We start from the raw sequence: 20,974 nt of genomic DNA on the forward strand, positions 1-20,974 counted from the left end.
CAAAACCGGAATACTTTATATGGAGAGCAAGCTGCCTCAGCAGAGGTTTTGTGTGTGCTGTCAGTTACAGTAATGCTGTTGCTTTAGGTGATTGTTTTAGGACTCGTCTTGTCAGCTCCGGTTTAACTTTTTAGGGTGCAGATGGTGACAAACCTTTTATTGTTTCACCTTCAATGAACAGTGAAGGTGAATCTATTTAACTGAAAAAAATCCTGATTTCTTTAGAACAGATTCTTAGACTTGTGTGTGTGTGTGTCTCTCTCTCTCTCCACCACTTTTTATGGTTTAAATTGCTGTTGTTTTCCACTCTTGCTACTGTTCCCCTCTCCCTCGTCCCCAAAGAAAGAAAAAGGTATTAAGTACTATTAATTGAATAATATGTGTAGACTTATTCAGAGTATAGGGTATTTGAACTGGAGGCCTGTTTCACCAATAATGTTGACAGTCATTTTGTCTCCCTGAGGCAATGATTCTGGGTTCTAAGTTTGCACATTGTTGGTTCTCATTCTTGCCTGAAGTTTCAGCATTCTTCTTTCTGTTATCTTCCTTGAAAGTTGAGTAAATGGCATTGACTTGTATCCAAATAGATACCCAGTCTCTTTCAAGACTACCATGAGTGCTTCTTACAGTTACTCTCTTCCACTGGCTGGTTTAGAGGATCTTGTTAACTATAACTCCGTTTGTCTCCCCCACACACCCAATGTGAATAGTTCACAAACACTGGGTTAGAATCGTAGGACTGGAAGAACCCTTGAGAGGCCATCTAGTCCAGTCCCTTGCACTCATGGCAGGACTAAGTATTATCTAAACCATCCATGATAGGTGTTTGACTAACCTGCTCTTAAAAATCTCCAGTGATGGAGATTCCACAACCTCCCTAGGTAATTTATTCCAGTGCTTAACCACCCTGAGAGGAAGTTTTTCAAGCTAAACCGCCCTTGCTGCAATTTAAGCCCATTGCTTCTTGTCCTGTCGTCAGAGTTTAAGGAGAACAGTTCTCCTTTTTCCTTCTAACAACCTTTTATGTACTTGAAAACTGTTATCATGTCCCCTCTCAGTCTTTTTTTCTCCATACTAAACAAACCCAGTTTTTTCAGTCTTCCCTCATAGGTCATGTTTTCTAGACCTTTAATCATTTTTGTTGCTCTTCTCTGGACTTTCTCTGATTTGACCCCATCTTTCATGAAATGTGGTGCCCAGAACTGGACGCAATACTCCAGTTGAGACCTAATCAGCGTGGAGTAGAGCGGAAGAATTATTTCTCCTGTCTTGCTTACAACACTGCTGCTAATACATCCCAGAATGATGTTTGCTTCTTTTGCAACAGTGTTACACTGTTGACTCATATTTAAATTGTGGTCCACTATGACCCCCAGATCCCTTTCCGCAGTACTCCTTCCTAGGCAGTCATTTCCCATTTTGTATGTGTGCAACTGATTGTTCCTTCCTAAGTGGAGTACTTTGTGTTTGTCCTTATTGAATATGAGGAACATATGAATAAGTTCTGAAAAGTTTATTACTTACAATATTGAGTTTTTCACTGTACTTTTCTATGATGCTTCTACAGAAAATGGGAACAGCAACATTTAAACAAGTGGGGATTTCAAATAACAGGACTATATTCCAAATACATTCATAGGAGGAAAGGTGTTCTACTGCTGAGCCAGGATTCTTGGGTTCTGTTCCTCGTTCTGCTGTGAACTCACTGTCACCTTGGGGGAAAGGTCACTGAAGGCATATTTTCAAATAAAAGCACCTAAATTGTACCAACACAATACATGTGCACAAGCAAAATAAGGCAATTTGTTTAAAATATGTATTTACATGTGCAAAAATGGCTAATTATACATACAACCAGTTTCTGCCTCAAAATTATTTATGTGCACAGTTTTCTTTTACATGTGCATATTTTATGAGTTTAGCTTGGGCTCTTATTATGAAAACATGGAAAAATACTTACTTAGTTTACAGAGAGGTTTGTTTGCCGGAGTGCTTTGAGATCCTTGCATAAACGTTCCAATATAATTGTAAATTGTTGTTTATGTTCTGCATGAGTATGCCAAAGAGTTGGATTATAATATTTTTATGTTTTTGGTTAAGTAGAAAATAAGTTTTACGAAAATAAATTTGTGATGTGTAGTGCAAGTGACAAGCTGGTAGGGCCAGGAGAGAATGCAGTAAATTTCCTTTTCTCAGCGAAAACAAACAGCAAGAGTAGCTTGAAGAATCTGAATCTGAATTTATACATGAAATATGCTTTTGTCGGACTGAATTTATGCTTATTGGTTTTTAATATGTTAACACTGCATAGACTGTCAATGTAATCAAATAGCATAACAAACTGAATTTCTTGTGAAGACAAGGAAAGTCTGAGAGCCTAGCAGGTTCCAGAAATCAAGAAGGTGCCATTGATACGTACATAGTAAATGCTTTTTCTTTAATAACATGGTGCCAGGCAGTAACATTTCAGCACTTGGAATTTCAGTGAAATAGCCAAATACTATACTTGTTTTTTCTGACTCACTCTTTAGGTTTCTACTTTTCTGCTTAATGGGTGGAATATAGATTCTAGGGTACAATTTACTCTTGAAGTTAATCTGAGCCATTTCTAATACAAACAGCAGCTAACTGCATATATATTGTCTTCACAGCAATTTCCGGTTTTTGATGCTTGCATTAGCCTATGCTATACCGTTGGGTGTTTTCGCAGGCTGGTCTGGCGTTCTGGACTTGATATTAACACCAGTTCATGTCAGCCAAGTAAGTATTTACATGCAGCAGCTGCTCTATTTCATAGGTATTTTGTTAGATTTGTAATGGTGTTTGAGCTGATGTACATATTCCCTACCTTAGTTTTTCTCACTGTTTTCTGGAACTATCAATATATACGCACCACTTCACTACTGAAACATAAAACAAAACAAACTTTTAGCATTGACATCACCAAAAGTTATTGTGGCTCCCCCTGCTGAGTCTACAGTGGCAGTTCATATTTTCAGAGCTCTACGCACCTATTGATGTTAAAGAGGCAAATAAATAAAAGGGAGTAGTGTTGGCTGCTGTACCTTCACAAATAGAGAAGGAAAAGAAAATCAATGTTTGCCAAATTGAAAGGAAAAAATCAGTAGAGAGAGATTTTTATTTTTAAGCTTCTAATAGGGTATTATAGAAATCCAGATGACATTCCCCAGCAGATTCCAATATAAAGAGAGGTCACATTTGGGGCATATACTGTTTGACCATATCCTTTTAAGTAAATTATATTCCCTTTGAGTTTCTTAGAAAAGTCAGTCAGTTTTTTTGCTAGGATTTTTCAGTAACCCTCCCTTCCCCCATCTCCTTTTTTAAAGTAGCATCTTGTTTTCTCAGCCTTAACACTTTCATTTCCCCATGCCGTTTCCCATCAGGTAGATGCGGGCTGGATTGGATTTTGGTCCATAATTGGAGGCTGTGTTGTTGGCATAGCAATGGCAAGGTAGGAATAATGATCTCTCCTTCAGTTCTTCATTTTTCTTCAGCTATAATGATCACTCAGGTTTTTAAGACTATAAATTGAATTTATTTCTGATCATTAGTGAAATATTTGAAATGGCAAATGTGACTCTCCAAGATGATGTATTGTTTCTTTTTGTACAGTAATTTGTATATTTCATGTTATTGGACTACATGGGTTGAAAAGCCATTTGCTCACTCATCAAGTTTAAGAAGTCATATTGTTATGCCTGAGACGGCTTCCCATCCGGTTCTTTTCAGGGTAGCCTTGTAAGAAGGAGGCTGCCTGATCTTGGGAAGAACCAATTTAGCACCTCTGAAAAGCATCAGAGAACATCAGTGTCTATTTCCTGCCGATGCCTGTCTAGCAATCTAATCCACTGAGTGTTTGATGCTGAGAATACAACACACTTCCCACATACGTGGACACAGAATGCTCCTAGCATCTCTCCTCTTTACCACCATGGGTATGGAGTGACACTCCCCACCAACCGTCTGAGAAGATGTGGATTTATGAGTGAAAAAGTGAGAAAAGGAATGCCCTTCCCAAATCAAGCTACCAGACTCTTTCCATCCAAGTTTTGTTTTAAAAAAAAAAAACAAAAACCACCACCTTCCTTGAGGCCTTTGATAACTTAAGTTAATAAAAAATAGAAAACCACTACATTACACTCATCTCTGGATTTCCCAGTACAAATCTGTTTTCTTTCTATTCACTACCGAGGCTCTGATTCTGCAATGAATGCTGCATGGGTGCAGGAGTCTGTCTGCACAGAGGTCATTGCAGGATTGGGACCCAAAACTGTAATAAGCTCTTTTGGGGCAGAGATTATTGTCTACTTGTACTGTACAACAACAATGTGTATAACTAATAAATAACAAACTATATGTTCAAACTAGATAAGTTCATGGAGGATAGTCCACCAATAGTTATTAGCCAGGATGGTTGGGGATGGTGTCCCTAGCCTCTGTTTGCCAGAAACTGGGAATGTGCGACAGGATGGATCACTTGATGATTACCTGTTCTGTTCATTCCCTCTGGGGCACCTGCTGTTGGCCACTGTCAGAAGACAGGATACTGGGCTAGATGGACCTTTGGTCTGACCCCGTGTGGCTGTTTTTATTGGGTTTCTCCTCCTGCTACCTCTTATTCCACTTAACAGCTAGAAAGGAGGAAGAGGGAAAGCTCCCCCAAAGCCATGGAAAAAGGAAAAAGACATTTGAGCTCCCCCACCACAGTACTCCAAATGCTAACTAGCCAAAGAGCTTAATCCTACTAATCAAGGGACATAATCCAATTGGATCCCTGCAGAGGACCAATTGTTAGCTATTGCTAGATTTGTCTATGACTTGTTTTTCTCCATAGGGAAAAGTTTAAAGCCCTCCTGGCACTGTAAAAGTAGTGTTTGGTAAATAATGACCTATTAACATATGTCCATGCAGCAAAAGCAGTATGATGGAAAAACTAGTGTGAATACTCATGCAGAATTCTCTCTCATATGGGCTAGCCTTTGCTACTGCAGTTGAGGCCCTTGAACACTAGAGGGGCACCCTTTCTAGCCTTAAGCTTCTCTAGCAAGAACTTGCTGATTCAGACCCATAATGCAAATCTCAGCCTTTATGGTAAATTAATTTATTTAATATATAGCCTAGTTTTAGTTTCAGAAAATGCTTAATGCCTCTGTAACTGCTGCAAAATTGACTGCAAACTTTATATCAAGGTCAGTATTTTGCAGAGTTCAAAACTTTGCTTTTGAGTAAATTAAAAGAATGCTAATAATCTGTTTCCAAATATGTCTCTGCAATTCAGGCAATATATAGTTCAAACAGTAGCGTTTGCACACACACAAAAAGTGGGCAAGGGTGATTTGTCATTTCTGATAGATGATTCCCTCCTCTTAGGCCTGTTCAGCAGGTATCTATGTAGGATTGAACCAGTGATGACTGACTGTAATCTGCTGAAAGTTATAATTAGGAAAAGTAGGTAATGATTCTTGTCAAGTCTGACAAGCTGATGTATTTCAATGTCAAGACTGTGACTTATCAGGCAAGGAGCTCTCTCTCTCTTAACAGCCTGTGGTAAGGTGGTTTTTGGTTTTGGGGGGGTTTTTTGTTCTACCAGCTGCTAATTTGTAAAACCAAAAATGTTACAATTTAAGAATGATAGTGTTGTTTTACTTTATTCTCCTCAAACCATAAAGTCTAGATAAAATTTTACCCTTTCGTGAAGATGATTTAATTCTTTAACTGCACATAAAGGGCCTGTTTTTTCAAACTTGGCTTCAGTTTTTGATGACGCAAATGCAACCATGTAGATATCTTAACCGTTTGCTGCCTGCAATGGTAGCATTTGTGCCTGCAATTCACTGTGGGTATTAAATTGTGCCCCTTCAAAAGGAAGGCGGATATTGAAAATCAGGACCCAAATCACTTTATTTTGCTTTTGGTGGTATGAGGAGTTTTTCTCCACAAGGTATATAAATAAATCCCACTTCTCTCTACTCCCCCACAATCCTGAACTAGACATGTTTGGTTAATTTGTGTGATGCATTTTAATGATGGAAAAGTCTGGGATATTTTGGGCAATTGGCAGATGTTGTACCCTTTGCTGGCAGAGGTAGAATGAGACTGGTTTGAAGCATATCAACTTTAAAGAGTGACATTCATGTTTTATTATCATGCTGAAACATAAATCTATCTCCTTTTTCCCCCAGAATTTTTCTTGTCACGTTTGCTAATGATCACAGATATTTCTGGATTTTTGTCCTTCACAGCCCAGCATTTCCTTCTGCTTTTATCCTGCAGTGATGTCAAAATGCTGACTTGGTGATAATTTCCCTAGCAACAGACTTTTCTCAGCACCATACATTTAGGCTTTAACTGCAGGATCCAGCACAGGTGGATTTGCTTGGTCATGAAAGATAATGCCACGAGCACAGGGCACAGTGATATGTCTTGACCCCATTACAGGCGGATACTCACCTACTATCCTGGACTACCTCTTCTTTAGTACATGCACACATCCACCGTAAGTGCTGGTTTGGGATAATAGATTATGGTAGAATATGAAGTTGTGGGTGCAGGGTGGTGTTGGTGTTTTGCTGCATGGTTGCAAGTGACAGAGCAGCTGAGACTGGGGAACAAAAATTTTCTTTCTGATCGTTGGAGTGAAACTAGTGCTCTGAAAAGTTTACAGGTCTTGCAAGCATTTTTACTAGTCATACTGAGTTCACCAGAGGTGAAATACAGGCCCTTAAAGGACTGAGTATGACCTATTTGTTATGTTTTTTCCATTTTTGTTTAATTCAACAGTTTTGTGAAACTTAGAGCCAAATAAGGGGCAAATGTCAACTTTAACTTCCAGCAAAATCTTAGATGCCTGTTACTGCTAATTTCAACAGCAGCTTATCTTTCTATATTAAAACACAGCTGCAACTGCTCAGTACAGTAAAGTGGAGAAAATATCTGACTCCATTATCTTTCCCCATCCTCCCACCTCCAATCTGATATTTCATCCACTTTTTTTATTATGCAGCATATGTAGCCCCGCTCAGCTTTAGAAATGGACTTCTGATGTTGACAGCAAAATAACCCCTCGGACTTTGCTCCATGGGACAAATATGAAGTTCATGTTTTGTGACACTTCTGAGAAGTTTCACATAATTAGTTAATGTTTAATGACAAAAATACAGAAAAAAATGAATAAATAAACTGACTCCTGTGATTTTAAAGTTGGGTCAATCTGATTACTTTCTTCTTCCCCACTTCAAATCCAGCATCAACAGCTAAACTTCTGCAGTTAGAAGTTAATACTCTATGCCATTTGAAAGCTGGGATTACAAGCTTTAAGGTGATATACAGCATTGATTCTAGCTCTACCAGTTATTGACTTCTAAGTTCAGTGCGGAATTGAAATAGAGGAAGGACAGAATAAGAGGAAAGATGTGGTCTTAAGATCCAATATTTCATAAAACTCCCATGCTAGATAAACTGTTAACCATTACTTATTGGTGGCATTCCCAACTTTCAAGCTGTATATAGTGTTACCTTTTATATCAGGCCATGGAGGATTGGACTTTAAAATACCCACCTATCTCTTTTTTTAGCAGGGGAAAATAAGGCAATTAGTAGACAAGTTAGAATGTCTTCATAATTCCAAACTTCCTGGACCACACTACCCCAATCCAACAGGAGGAGAAAAACTGATCCATGAGGGGAGAAGTTCTTCAGACATAACTTAAATAATAGCAAGGGAACTACAAAAAATTACTAGCAAATTGAATAACATCTCTCTCTCTCTCTCCAGTGTTTTTTCTAAGTTTGCACCAGTGTTAAAATCCCTTTTGAAAAGAGCAGTTGCAGTACTAATTGTGTTGTGGGTTCAGTGCTCAGCTGGATTGTTGTTTTTTTTAAATAAATGCAAAAGGTGCAAAAAAAATTGACTACCCCAACAATCAATAGTTCTTACTTAGTTTTGTGTCCAGGTGCAAGGGTTTCTGCTTGCCCTGTTTACTGAGACCTTCATCATTGATTCATTTGGGTTTACAAGACCCAACTTACCCTCTTGTTATACCGAGCATATTGTTCTTTATTACAATGACTTCATAGTGATATTAGTATTGGGGATTTGAGAATAACCGGAAAGGTTTGAGTTTTTCCACAAAAATGGATCCTAGCTCTTCAGTCTAGCTTGAATGAAATAAATACATATTTACACTTGCACATAAGCAAGCAAGTCACCCTAAACTAATTGATCAATGCACCCTCAAGTCTAAATGCCACTGACTGGCAAGCAGCCATGTAAGTAAGGATGTGATTTTGTTCCGAGAGAGATCTGCTTTGGGGGAAAAAAATTAAAATTTCCTCATACGTTTAGCTGCTGAAAACACCATGTGAACTATCTTTTAAGTTTCCCTTGTAATTATCCAAAGTGAGACAGTGTTCCCAATGGCTGAATTGTTTTGAATTATTATTATTATTATTGTTATTATTATTATTCATTTTTATTTGAATTACTGTCCTGTTCAGGAACTTTAGTCATGGACCAGGTCCTCATTGTGCTGAGTGTTGTAAAAACAGAACAAAAAGACAGTTCTTGCCTCAAAGAACTTACCATCAAAGTAATAAATGAGACAACAGGTGGATACAGGTTGATAGAAACAAATGAGGGGAGTATAAATAAACAGGGAGACAGTACGAGCAAGCATGATAGGTTGTGTTCTCTGCATACCGACAGGCTAAATGTTGTCAAGCTTTTTCTAGGCATCACAGCACACTCGGATTGTGAAGGAGGATAATGAGTTAGTTTTGCAGAAGTTTACAGGGAGCTCTTCCCAATTCTCAGGGGCAGCATAGGAGAAAGTACAAAAGTACTTTTTTGAAAATTGAACAAGTGGGAGATAGGCACTGTCGTCATAGGCCAGTCAAAGGCGGGAGTCAACATCTTGATAGCGAATGAAAGATGATTGGATGGGTAAGTAGTTTGATTTAATAGAGAAAAGGGAACAAGTTAAGTGGTGCAAAGAGAGGGGTGATATGGTCAAAGCACCAGGCTAGGACAGTTATCTTTACAGCAGCATTCTGCATGGATATGAATGTGGGCAAGATTGCATTTATCAAGGCCAGAGAATAGGATGTTGCAGTAATTTCACCAGGCAGGTGAAAGCCTGGATCAGAGTGTTAGTTGTGGATGAATGGGAAAGGCCATGTCTTACAGATCTTAGATAGAAAGAATCAGCAAGGTTTAGACATAGCCTGAATATGAGGACATAGAGGGAGGTCCAAGTGGAAGATGATACTCAAGTTATGGGCTTAAAGTGGCATGGTGGTGGTATCCATAGTGATTGAGAAAGGAGGTAATGGGGAGAGCTTGATGGAGAAGATCAGGAGCTCTGTTTTAGCCATGTTAAGTTTCAGCTAGCAGCTAGATGTCCACAAGAAGATGTCAGAGAATGGCAGCAAAGAGTTAATTTTTAAAATCTGTTATAACGGCAGAGATGATCCCTATGATAACTATGTTCTGGCAAAAATATATAGGAATCAAGCATAAGGAAGAAGTAGGGAGTGAGTGTAGTGTTTCATGAGGTTTTGTATATTGGAGCTGTGAAGATACTTTTAAAAACAGCAAAGAATCTTGAATTGTGGATGAGAGACTGTGGAAAGAAAGATTTCAAAGCAGAGATTAAACAGTTATTTTCCAGTTTTAAAGCATGGTGTTTGGTCAGATATTAGAACTGCAAACAAGAATCCTTCCTGTGTACCAGTGATCCTGAATTGATGACTCAGACTTTTTTGAGCTGCTGAGGAATGAAGGCAGGCTTCAGTTTAATCATGACAAAAATCACCATTATATATAAAAAGAAAAGGAGTACTTGTGGCACCTTAGAGACTAACAAATTTATTTGAGCATAAGCTTTCGTGAGCTACAGCTCACTTCATCGGATGCATGCAGTGGAAAATACAGTGGGGAGATTTTATATACACAGAGAACATGAAACAATGGGTGTTACCATACACACTGTAACTAGAGTGATCAGGTAAGTTGAAAGAAAAGGAGTACTTGTGGCACCTTAGAGACTAACCAATTTATTTGAGCATAAGCTTTCGTGAGCTACAGCTCACTTCATCGGATGCATACTGTGGAAAATACATAAGATGGTTTTATACACACAAACCATGAAAAAATAGGTGTTTATCACTACAAAAGGTTTTCTCTCCCTCCACCCCACTCTCCTGCTGGTAATAGCTTATCTAAAATGATCACTCTCCTTACAATGTGTATGATAATCAAGGTGGGCCATTTCCAGCACAAATCCAGGTTTTCTCCCACCCTCCACAACAAACACCCATTTTTTCATGGTTTGTGTGTATAAAAACAATGTTGTTGCTCGCACGTTCTTGTCAACTACTGGAAATGGCCCACTTTGATTATCACTACAAAAGCATTTTGTTTTGTTTTGTTTTCTCTCTCCTGCTGGTAATAGCTCACCTTACCTGATCACTTTCATTACAGTGTGTATGGTAACACACATTGTTTCATGTTCTCTGTGTATATAAAATCTCCCCACTGTATTTTCCACTGCATTCATCCGATGAAGTGCGCTGTAGCTCACGAAAGCTTATGCTCAAATAAATTTTAGTGTCTAAGGTACACAAGTACTCCTTTTCTTTTTGCGGATACAGACTAACACGGCTGCTACTCTGGAACCTATCATTATAAACTCCTTCTAGCAGTTTCAGAATAATGTGCAGGGTTTTTTTCTGATTTCTGGATTATATAGTGATAATATATTAATTTTACTGTAAAGTGTCATGCTTAAATAACTTGAAAAATAACATTTGAATTTATGAGATTTGTGCTTTTATTTCAGGTTTGCAGATTTTATCAGGGGCATGCTGAAATTTATACTTCTGCTGCTGCTATTTGGCGCGACACTGGCATCCACCTGGTTCACTCTCACCTGCCTTACTAGTGTCACTCACCTGCCTTTAACCACAGGTACCTAGAACAATGTTTAACCGTAAAAGAGATTTTTATTGTTCTTTGGGACTGTTTTATAAACAACTGATACTGTAGGCAAATATTTTCTATCTTAATTAAACTATATTATGATCTGTTTTGAGAACCCAATCCTGATGATAAATACATTAAATATAATAATCTGAGTTTTCATCTAGTAATTTAGAACGATGGACAAAAAAAGGATTTAAAGCTCATTAAATAAAAATGTCTTTGAACAGCTTTAAAAAGCATGATAAAAGAATTAAAAGCTTTGACTAAAGGAACATAATTATTTTAATCCAGAGTATTAATTAGTATGTTTTTGGGGAATAGCTGTGGTTCTGAATAAAACAGTGATGGTGATATTATGAGTGTATGGTAGTGGTGAATATATAGAGGAAAAATGGCAAGTTTGGGAATTTAGAATTCAAAAGATTTCATAAATTAGTAAAAATTAACTAAAACCTTGAACTAATTAATCCAGTGGACCCCAAATTGTGTGGCGTGTCCCCCATTCTTCATCACATGTGAAAAAATGGACTAGCAGCTTTTACTTTTTGTGCTTGTCTGTTCACACCTACAGAAAGGTAACTGTACAAAAATTTTGTTCTCTAAATTAATGCAGTGAGCCAATCTTATAAGTGTCCTGTCCCTGCCTACAGATGAGAACAAAGCAGACCACTTTCTGTAGGTGAAATTAATTACATACACGGTAATCTAAAACAGAAGTGCTATATCGATTTTTGCTTACCAGCCTTTGGTTTCCCATTTTGGGCATAAGCTGCACACTATATAGGATCCTTGAGAAATAAAGTAGCCTCCTTATCTCTTTTTGTTTACCCAACATACAGCTGCAGGACTGTAAAATGAGGGGGAGGAAAGAACTATTGGATTGTAAAAAAAAAAAAAAAAATACTTAAAATTAAATAGAACTTAAATTGACAGTTGTGTATTCTCAAGCAAGAACTAGTAATGTTAGTGCCCTCCCACAATTACTCTGTTTAAAAATTAAATTAATGAAGATTTGGAAAGGAGTTTTTGTAGGCAAATGAGAAGATATAAAGCAACATGCAAGTACACAATAACTTCTAAAATGTTACTTTTTGTGGGTAGAATTGGATCAAGAAACAGTCAGTCAGTGATTGTCAGTGTGGCTCTTTTTGTGATTGACTAATGATTGCTAGACTATAATGTGTTTATTGGAGAGCATGTCTTCTCTGGGACACTGGTAGGCTTTTGTAATTTGCAGGTGGATTCTTGTACCTGAAATGGGACTCGTGGTAAGCTATCCTGATGGGTAAACTGAAAGGAACCAGATTAATTTGATGGGAAGGTAAAAATACAGAGCAACAGATTTAATAACATTTCTTAATTTTAGTCTGCTTTGTATGCCACAAAGTGCATTAGTAATAATGACATTAACATAGCACTTTTCCTCTTCAAAGTGCTTTACAAAGATTGAATCTAATTTTGAGTGAAGCATCAATGCATGAATATGATAGATCCCATCTCTCTATGCATGCCTCTGGTTGAATTTTTGTGGGTAAAATATGTTGGCTTACACACACCAGGGATAGTGCATATATACATAGAAAATTACGCAAGTGGAGGCCACATACAATCTGACTATCTACCTTTCATAGGAAAAAGAGGCTAAAGTTAAATGATTTTTCCAAGGCCCCAGGAGGAGTTAGAGTTGTAGCTATGATTATTATATTAAATCTCAGCCCTTATTTTTTTTTAAGATTCATTATAAGTTTTTTTTGAAAGACCTGACTAATCAGTGCCTTTACTTTTATATGGTATACTAAAGAAGGTGTCTTTAGCAACACAGTAGCCTCAATCATCATGCTGGGGTACTGGATCAATGCTGAATCTGAGGTGAAAGATTACGACCACTGAGTCACCATCAATACTTTGTAGCAGAATTCCAGATTCCTTTCTCCTTAAATGGGGCTTCTGATCCTGGGCTGTAGGATTGTTGTAAATCCTTCCGTTATGATCAGGTGCATTTGTGAGTTATTTTTTTAAAAGTCATGAGGAAGGTCACACTATTACCTTTTATAGCAGGAATTTTCGTGTCTCTGTCTCCATCTTAGTTTTTGTCTTTCTGTGCCTTGTTTCCTTCCCACTTAAAGGTGTTTGGCAAATGTTACATTGTAACTCATGTTAAAATATATTGGAAAGCATTTTGCCACTTCTGTGTATTTCATGGACTCTCCTGGAAACTTTTTAAAAAGATTGTTTGGATGATTTTGTGCTGACCATTGTTGAATAGCTGGTAGAGCTAAAAGGAGCTTGACAAAATTAGAACCCAGTCTTCCAAGATGATGAGCACCTCCGGTGAGGTGGAAAATTACTTCAACTCGTGATAACTTCAGCAGTGTCCAGAGTAGACAGTAATGTTACTGTAGCACTTCAGTGCAATAAGCTTTCCTTTAAAAGCTTTTCTTACCTCATTCCTGTGTACAAGTACATATTTTAGGATTTGGCATGAAATCTCCTAAATCAGTGTGTAGTTAAAGGTTAGATTCTTCTTTTTAATCTGATTGTTTAGAGCTCAGTTTAAAATAGATGTATTGTTATTGCCTTCATAATAAGCAGTCCCTTAAATTTGGTTTTTGTAAAGTACCCAAATAAAACTATTCCTTTCCTGTGGTAGATTTTCTATCTGTTTTCTGTGTAAGTTATTTTAATGTGCACATCACTGTAGTATCTGAGCACTTTTTTAAGAAAACCTTGCCTTGAATAGCAGTGCTAGCTGTAATGAGTACTGGCAAATCTTTAAAAGGGGATATTAAGGATTTAGGCCCTAATTTATATCTGCTGTACAAGATTTATTTTTCTTCCTGCCCAACTTCCCAATTTCTTTACTAGACGGGCATTTCTTTTTATAAGCAGCTCTTTTTTGTAAAAAGTAATAGAAAATAAATGCAATATGCCTGTTTAATGTAGGTCTTTGTATATTGAATACCAGTAATACATCTTTATAAAATACATTCTTATGGATGAAAATGCACAAGCTATTTAAAGTACTAATTTATAGGGCTTCATGCAGATTATTCCTAAGTGTAATGATGCAGTATGCTTATGACCGCTGCGCTTCACAGTAAGTGGGAGAAACAGCACATTTAAATTGATTTGGTTGAACTTTTTTGTTTAATTAAAAGTTGGAGGGTATAGACTATAACTGAGCCAAAGTATAGAAGGTCGAATGCAGGCCACTGCCTAGTGGCACTTGGGCTTTGGGGAAGGATTGTGAGATGACTATTTAATGTGGAAGCATCTCTGTGTGCTCAGTCAGTGGAGCAACACTGACACTGGAGGTCAAGGATGTTGTTTGCACTTTTTTATGTTTGTAAGATGAGCACTATGTATAGCTGCAACAATTCATTAGTCTTTTTTGTAACAATTACTATCATTCCTGTATTACTGTGGGGTTTTTAAGGCAAAGAGATCAAGGTCCAAAATAATTTTTGCAGAAGCTAGCATAAATGTGCAGTGGTACCTGTAGAGGAGTTCTCTGCTCCCTACACAGGTTTCTCTTCCAGGATTTGTGTGTTCACTTCCACTCCACTCCTTCTCGAAGAGCTTCAGTGGTATCAAATTTCTTTTCCTGGGTGCCTCATCTGCTCATTAGCATATGCAAACATCTTTCTCATAAGCAAATAGGCCCTACACCTGCAAAAACACAAGCATGATAGGTTGCAGCAACATCTTGAAACTGCCCAGATATCAGGATGGGCTCATCTGATGTTGCTGGTCTGAGCAAACAGGAGGTGAGCTGTTCCAAAAGGAAAGCCAGCTACTTGGATGAGGAAGCAAACCTCATGGATCAGAATATTATGGAGGATGAGCCAGGTACCTGTGGAAGGCTACTCCCATGAGAAGAATGCTATTCAGAAGGAGAAGGTGTGTGTTTGGTAGTGTCTACCAGATTCAATGGTGTGAGTAGTCAGGGGGACTGTGGAAGCAATCAAGAAGCAGTCAACTGAGTGATGTTTTGTGGCCTATGATATGCAGGAGGTCAGACTAGGGTGATCTGGTGGTCCCTTTTTGCCTTAAACTCTGTGGCTTTAAGTGGGGGCCTTTGAGTGGCATGCAGTATACATGCTGGCCACTGAAAGGTCAGCTAGAGGAGGGTCAGCAACTCAATGTGAGCAAGAGCAGCGGCTGAATCAGCAGGCATCCTGGGTGGCTCAGACAATTGTATGTGAAACCATCAATGAGATTAGTGCTCTGGCACAGTTGAGCAGCCAGAGGGTATCACAAATAAACAGTTTTGTGTGTTGAACTCTCTGAAGTGTAGTGAATCAACCAGCTGCTAGTGAGAGGCAGATTAGAGCAGAGGTGCTGGCTTCTTCCTTGCCCTGCGGATGCTCAACCACTGCTCTGCCCCAGGCCCCACTCAGCCCCTTCCCTGCCTCTTCCCGCCAAGTTACTTCCTCGAGTGCACCACATCCCTGCTCCTCTCCCTCCCACCAGTGCCTCCTGCATGCTGCAGAACAGCTTATTGTGGCAGGCGGGAGGTGCTGGGAGGGAGGGGGAAGAGTTGATCAGTGGGGCTGCCGGTGGATGGGAGGCGCTGTGGGATAGGGGGGAGATCTGGCTGCCGGTGGGTGTTAATCACCCACTGATTTTTTTCCATGGGTGTTCCAGGGTTGGAGCACCCATGGAGTTGGCACCTGTGGATTAGAGACCACCTATGCCAATGCGTTCTCAAGTTGCACCTGCTTGGTTTGTGAATAAATTGTGTGCCCTTGCCTTATCAGATCCTACCTCAATTCTGCAAATAGTCTATTCCTGAAGCTGTGCCCATCCTGAAATGCCCATAAACTCTGCAGTTCACAAAGTTAGCCACCTACTCTGAAAAATCTCTGCTCATCTCCCATTGGCCTTCCAAAATAAGTACTCAGATGACTATATTTGTGTACCAAGTTTTTGAAAATTTAGTCCCAAACTGCTTGGCCAGCCCAACACCAGGGAATTGATAGAGCTGGAGCTAAAACTCTGGAGCTCTAGGACTTCTGCTCAATTCACTAGACTGGTTCATGACATGTTTAAGGGGAAGTAGTTGTTAGGTATGGTTATTCTCCCTAAAGTGAAGTGAAAGAAAGAGGCCCTTAAGATCTGAGTAGAGGAACTGAGCAAATCTTTGTTGGCAGTTTCAAAAGCTGGAAAATGTTTTGGGTCTAACAAAATGTGTGTTTTTGTTTTTGTTTTAATTTGTTTTTTCGACAAAATGGTCAAAAGCTAAACTTTTTTTTATTTATTAACTTTTGCATTTTAAAAAGTAGAATAAAAGTAAATTTTACAACAAAAAGTTGGTTCGTATAAAAAATGAAATGTTTTGTACAGAAAACATCTTAATGAAACTTGTCAAATTTTTGGATTTTTTTAAATTAGCAATTTGATGAAACTGACATGAATTTGTGAAACATTTTGCTGTCACTAAATCTGCATTCTTGGCCGATAAAAGGTTTCAGTTGAAAAATTTCACCCACTACTGTCTAAACCAACTTTCAATCAGCAATATGTGTAGCAATTTTATAAACCTCTAGCTAAAATAGGGAGGAAGATGGTGTTAATATATTGAAAAAGGGGTCAAAGCAACGTGGTTTTGCTTATAAAATATTGCCCTAATTCCTTTTAAATAAGCATGACATCATCTGAAGAGATTTCTTACAAAATTTAATTGCTTAGAGACCTTTAACATTGATATTAAATATCAATGACTAGTTCATGTTTTCTTTATTTGACAGTAGTTTATGATCAGGCTGCTATTCAAAAGGCTTTTCTTCCTTTTATACAGCATGACTTCTGCTTTCTGTCATTATTGGGCGGGGATGGTGGTTAATGATATTTTCAGCAGAATTGACATGAAAGCATATTTGGAAACATATATAAGAATGATAACTGATCACAATACACTTGAAGAAAGCTTGAATTTTCTTTTAAGAAACTTTATTAAACATTATTTAAATTATACTAAGCTAAATTCTTCATTGAGTTCCAAAGACAGTTTTGTATACACACTGAACTCTAAGAAATAGTTGTTTCCATTGTCTGTGCTAGAATAGTGCTGTCAAGGCTGATTGCCTACTCTGGCACTTCGAGTGCAGAAGGTGGGGGCCCACAAGGATTGTAAAAATTAATACTGGTCACTCCAGGCTTGTATTAAACTCCCAAGGTTACAGCTTCTCTTTGACCTTGGATGGGTAGATGCTGCTACCACCCAAGTGCAAAAAACCCCTTGGGACCCAGGAAGGCGCACTTGGGAATGCCTCCCAGTGGGGTACCCTCGACCCCTTTCACCCCCACTCCGGGGAAGAGCTGAGAAGGAAATCAACTGTTGCCACCAGCTAATTAAACAACCTATGGACACCTCTTAGGACACACAAATTCAATCCTGTTCTTAAAAAAGGTGAATTATATTAAAAACAAAAAAAATAAGAAAATACATTTGGAACTTAGGCTTTTTGCTAGATTTAAAAAGAACCACTTATAAGGATTAAGTTTCAAAATAACTTTCTTGAAGTCCAGCTTAAAGGTTACAAGCAAAACAAAAGCATTTGGGGGTTAGCACAGAGGAGTCCACAAGCCAATAAGAAATAAAATAAATAACCCTAATTGCATCTTCCTAGACATTCCCTGATTTACTTACATATCTGGGGTTTCAGATAAGTAGTTCCAGGTGGGATCTGATGATTTCCATACCTGGCTTAAAGCTTCTTATAGCATTGCTGCTATGTGTCTCCTCTCTCCGGAGAACAACAACAAAGGGAAAGTTTGTTCCCCAATTTTAAAAAGTTCTAGCCCTCCCATTGGCTCTTTTGATCAGGTGTCCACTCCCTTTCTTTTACCTGTGGACTTGTTAACCCTTTACAGGTAAAGCAAGTAGAGAACAGCTACTAATGGATTTTGTAGCTAACTGGCTGGCTGGGTGTCCGTAAAAGGGAGGGCCCCACCCTTCATTTATCACAAATGCTTTGTTAGTTTGCTTTGTATTGAGCTCATTACATTAATTAATGTAAAATGGGGTATTTTGACCCAAGATAACTATATAACATGGCACAATGACAATTTCAATATCTTGCCACTTTGTGTTGCTGATAATACCTATGGATATAAATACTAACACTTTCTAAGAATTGGTATGTAACGCCAGTTGCATATGACTCAGATTCAATGTTTTATGCAAAAAATATCAATACATTTCTAATATTTATCAGTATTTTCAACAATATTTTAAGATTTTTGGGTCAGAATTTCCTTTTACAAAATCTTTATCCACACTGGGCATCAGGTAGTCAGATTTCCATGGCAATCCATGGTGTCAACAACTGAATTTAAATTATGCAATATAATTAAAAATAAATAAATTAAAACTTACAGCAAATAAGAACACATCTCTCTACCCAAATATAGGCCATAATATTGAAGAAACAACCACAGTGAGAGAGGCTAGAAAATTATTTATGCACAAAGGATAAAATGATTAGAATAATTTCTTTACCATAAAAAGCGTATGTTTGATGTGAATAAAGCAGCATGGCCCAGTGATCATAGAGTTGCTAGGGTCTCTGAAGAACTAGATTTTTATTCCTGTGGGACTTTGAGCAAATTATGTCATCTATCTGTCCCTTGTTTTTTCCTATCTGTAATATTGGAGACAAAGACACTTGCCTTCCTTAAAGTAGTTTGAGATCTACCGATGAAAAGTGCTTTGTAAAAGTTAAGTTTATTATTATGATTATCAAAAATGAAAAGCAAGTACAGCAAAGTCAGTTTGGATCTGAAGTGAGGAACATTTCAAGAATATACTTATAAATGTAACAGATCTTAAAACTCAGCAATATGAAGCCTCCATTATTTCATGATCTCTACTCTTTAGTTGAAGGATCACTTACCTGTTCATACAATTTTTAGCTCCTCAAAGTTTGTACTTCAGCTTTAACCACAAGTTTTACTTGCTTTTCTTTTGGGGAATGTTGGGAGCAAATCCAATTGGATCAGATTTCCAGTCACTTCCATAACTATATCAAGATATAAGAATTTGCTAAGCACACACAGGAATGAAAATCCATTCAATGAACTATATTAATGAAGTGAGCTGTAGCTCACGAAAGCTCATGCTCAAATAAATTGGTTAGTCTCTAAGGTGCCACAAGTACTCCTTTTCTTTTTGCGAATACAGACTAACACGGCTGTTACTCTGAAACCTATATTAATGTTATAAATGTACTTTAAAGAGAAATCCTTCCTTTTTATCTTTGCTTCTGTTAAACAAATTACAATAAAAGTTATGTTGCTTCACAATGGGCCACATTTCTTACAGAAAAGTTAAAGCTGGCTACTTCCCTTATGGTTCTTATCCTTGCTCAGGATAGGAATTAAGTTATAAGGAAGTTTTGCTGTTCTACTTTAACAAACTGATTAAAACTGTGGCAGGGTGTGATTTTGGGTCAGAATTTCTCTCGTTCAATACATTTTCAGAGTTCAGTGAAATTGACAAAACAGACATCTAAGTGAGGCACCAGCCTATCATCTTGGCACTTGGATTCTAGCATGATTGCCAAATTAGAAACACCTTAGATCTCTAAAGACCTGTTTAAATTCTGTGTTGAGTCCCAAGAGAAAATGAGTTTAGAGCTGCCCTCCTCCTTGTTTATCCATAGAAACCTCTACATGATTTGGTGCAGTTTTTCTGCTCCTAAGAGGCCCATTACTGGAATAACCGGGGTACTGGAGGTCAGGATATATTACTCCTCAGGGAATTCCATGCCAAAAAAAATAAAAACTATGCACACAATATTTTAAAATTGTGCAACATTCTGCAAATATTATTTGTCAATAAATAAATGTGGCTCCAGCATGGCAGTGGGGAGCACAGGCCACTGTCTGTATTGAGGTGGGCACCCTGAAGCCTCCACCTCCCCCGCTATAGGGACTTGGCAGCGAGGCAGCACCTGACCCTGACATAGTGCAAGGGCCAGGCCTGCCCCAGAAACACCCCGGGGCCCTGCTCCTCTGCACCAGGCACACCAGGTGTGAGTGGCCAGGCTCAGGGCAGCAGGATCCAAGTGTGGGGGGATCCAGGTGTGGGGTGAGAGGTTTCTATGTGGGGCAATCTGGGTGTGGGCCGCTCAGTGGGATATCTGGATGCACAGAGGCTCATTGGGGGGTTCCAGGTACAGGGGCAATAGGACTCTGCAGGGGATTCAGGTGGAGGTGGTTGGGGATCAGCGGGTCCGGGTGTGGGGAGATGGGGCTTAGTGGGGGGGTCTGGGTGTGGGGGGCTCAGTGCAGGGAGTCTGGGTGATGAGGGAGTGGGGCTTGATGGGGTGGGGATCCAGGTACAGCTGGTTAGGGCTCAGTGAGGTGGGGGTCTGAGTGTGGGGGGCTTGATGGGGTGGGGATCCAGGTACAGCTGGTTGGGGCTCAGTGGGGTGGCGGTCTGAGTATGGGGGGTCCAGGTTTAGGGGGGGTAGGGCATGTTAGGGTGAGGGTTCAATGTGCCTGCTTAATGGGGGAGCCCCAGCTGCTGCCGAGGAGATGCCGCATGCCAGGCTTCCGCTTCCCGCCATGATTCCCCTATCCCCTTTTCTTCCTCAACTCATCCCTCTCCCCCAACTTGCACATTCCCTTCCTCCTACCCTATTCCACTCCCCCTTCCTTCCCCACTGCCTCTTTCTCCCTTCCCTCATTTTCCCCTGCCCTCCCTTACCCAGCCTCATCGCTGGCGCTCACTGTTGCCCAGAATACAGAAAGGCTCCCAGCACATAGAAGAGGAGCATGATTGGCACTAGGATCCAGGAGGCAACGTTCAGTTGCAGAGTCAGCAGAGTCAAGAGACACAGCCTACTTCAGCTGGACAGCTCTTGCATTTGCAGAAATGAGGTGGGGCAGTGGCACGTTACCCCTTGAGCCTCCCATGCCTTGCCTCTGTTTGGGGGGGCAGTCCCCCCCAAAACTGCCTAT

At 39.1% G+C, this 20,974-nt stretch overlaps 1 protein-coding gene across 1 annotated transcript in view; it reads left to right on the forward strand.

Moving 5' to 3' along the window:
• The window catches only part of SLC49A4 (solute carrier family 49 member 4), a 146,553-nt gene that overhangs the window by 108,647 nt on the left and 16,932 nt on the right, over positions 1-20,974 (forward strand). Inside the window, exons 5-7 of the mRNA XM_077830200.1 lie at positions 2,652-2,760; positions 3,408-3,475; positions 10,863-10,990. Coding sequence (XP_077686326.1) covers positions 2,652-2,760; positions 3,408-3,475; positions 10,863-10,990 — 305 coding nt within the window. The remainder of the gene's footprint in view (positions 1-2,651; positions 2,761-3,407; positions 3,476-10,862; positions 10,991-20,974) is intronic.

This window comes from Eretmochelys imbricata, chromosome 11 (genome assembly GCF_965152235.1).
Source record: "Eretmochelys imbricata isolate rEreImb1 chromosome 11, rEreImb1.hap1, whole genome shotgun sequence".
NCBI classification, from domain to species: Eukaryota; Metazoa; Chordata; order Testudines; family Cheloniidae; genus Eretmochelys; species Eretmochelys imbricata.